At 56.1% G+C, this 752-nt stretch overlaps 2 protein-coding genes across 11 annotated transcripts in view; one reads left to right on the top strand and one right to left on the bottom strand.

The window, feature by feature from the left end:
• Positions 1-752, bottom strand: part of LOC105680803 (rRNA 2'-O-methyltransferase fibrillarin-like) — a 17,778-nt gene that overhangs the window by 11,118 nt on the left and 5,908 nt on the right. The gene's annotated exons all lie outside the window — the stretch shown is intronic.
• Positions 1-752, top strand: part of LOC100746734 (BMP-binding endothelial regulator protein) — a 14,191-nt gene that overhangs the window by 9,404 nt on the left and 4,035 nt on the right. For 2 of the 8 annotated variants that reach the window (XM_024367758.2, XM_012385895.3), the window contains one exon: positions 491-661. The exons of the other annotated variants lie outside the window; for them this stretch is intronic. In XM_024367758.2, coding sequence (XP_024223526.1) covers positions 616-661 — 46 coding nt within the window. In that variant the 5' untranslated portion in view covers positions 491-615. The remainder of the gene's footprint in view (positions 1-490; positions 662-752) is intronic. 8 annotated transcript variants of the gene reach the window in all.

Genomic DNA, 752 nt, shown 5'->3' with positions numbered 1-752 from the left:
AGTCGGGGGTGGGGGAGGGGAAGGAGAAAGAGAATGCGAAGGAAACGGACGGCGCGAACGCCAACGCCGCCGCGTTCTTTCTCGCACGCATTCCTGCGCACTTGAGAAAAAACAAAAAGAAAACAACCGAAAAGGGAAGAAGAAACGCGTGATTTAGCAGCAGGACGGAACGGATTTCTCCGCTTTTTTTTTTTCCACTTTCCACGGAGTGGAAATTCGAAGGGAAGCGCGACGAGGAGCCGCGCGACTAGCGATAGAGCGCGATGTCGAATTATCGCGCCCCGAAATTCGAACGAAATGGAACGGAGACGCGCGGAGACGGAAGGCCGGTGCAAGTGTGAAAAGAGCGTAAGAAACAACGTCGGGAGTCGCGTTCGCGTTGGAAAAGCGCTGTGGAGAACGCGATGCGCGATCATCGCTCGCGAATAGACGGCCGTGCGAATCGCGAACAGGTTAGGGGCGCACGATGTTAAAGGAAGGTTGTTTAAAGTGTGCAGGAATATGTGCGCGAGGAAACCGAGAGGGACGTTGCGACGATGGCTTCGCTGACCTAACACAACGCGGCTGGGGAAAGGCCGGCCGAACCGTCGACCTCCCATAGATATTTGACCTTCGATGCGCGCACGATCGATCCCACTGGATATCGATAGCTGTGTATCACGTAAGTAAGAAAGAACGACGGAGAATCGAGATTCCGATCGACCGCCACGACGCGACGCCGAGCGCCGCTCGACGACCGCGATCAGCGAGCG

Source organism: Bombus impatiens, unplaced genomic scaffold (genome assembly GCF_000188095.3).
Source record: "Bombus impatiens unplaced genomic scaffold, BIMP_2.2 scf_0361, whole genome shotgun sequence".
Lineage (NCBI taxonomy): Eukaryota > Metazoa > Arthropoda > Insecta > Hymenoptera > Apidae > Bombus > Bombus impatiens.
Note: the sequence above shows the minus strand (reverse complement) of the source record. Positions and strands in the feature narration are given on the sequence as shown.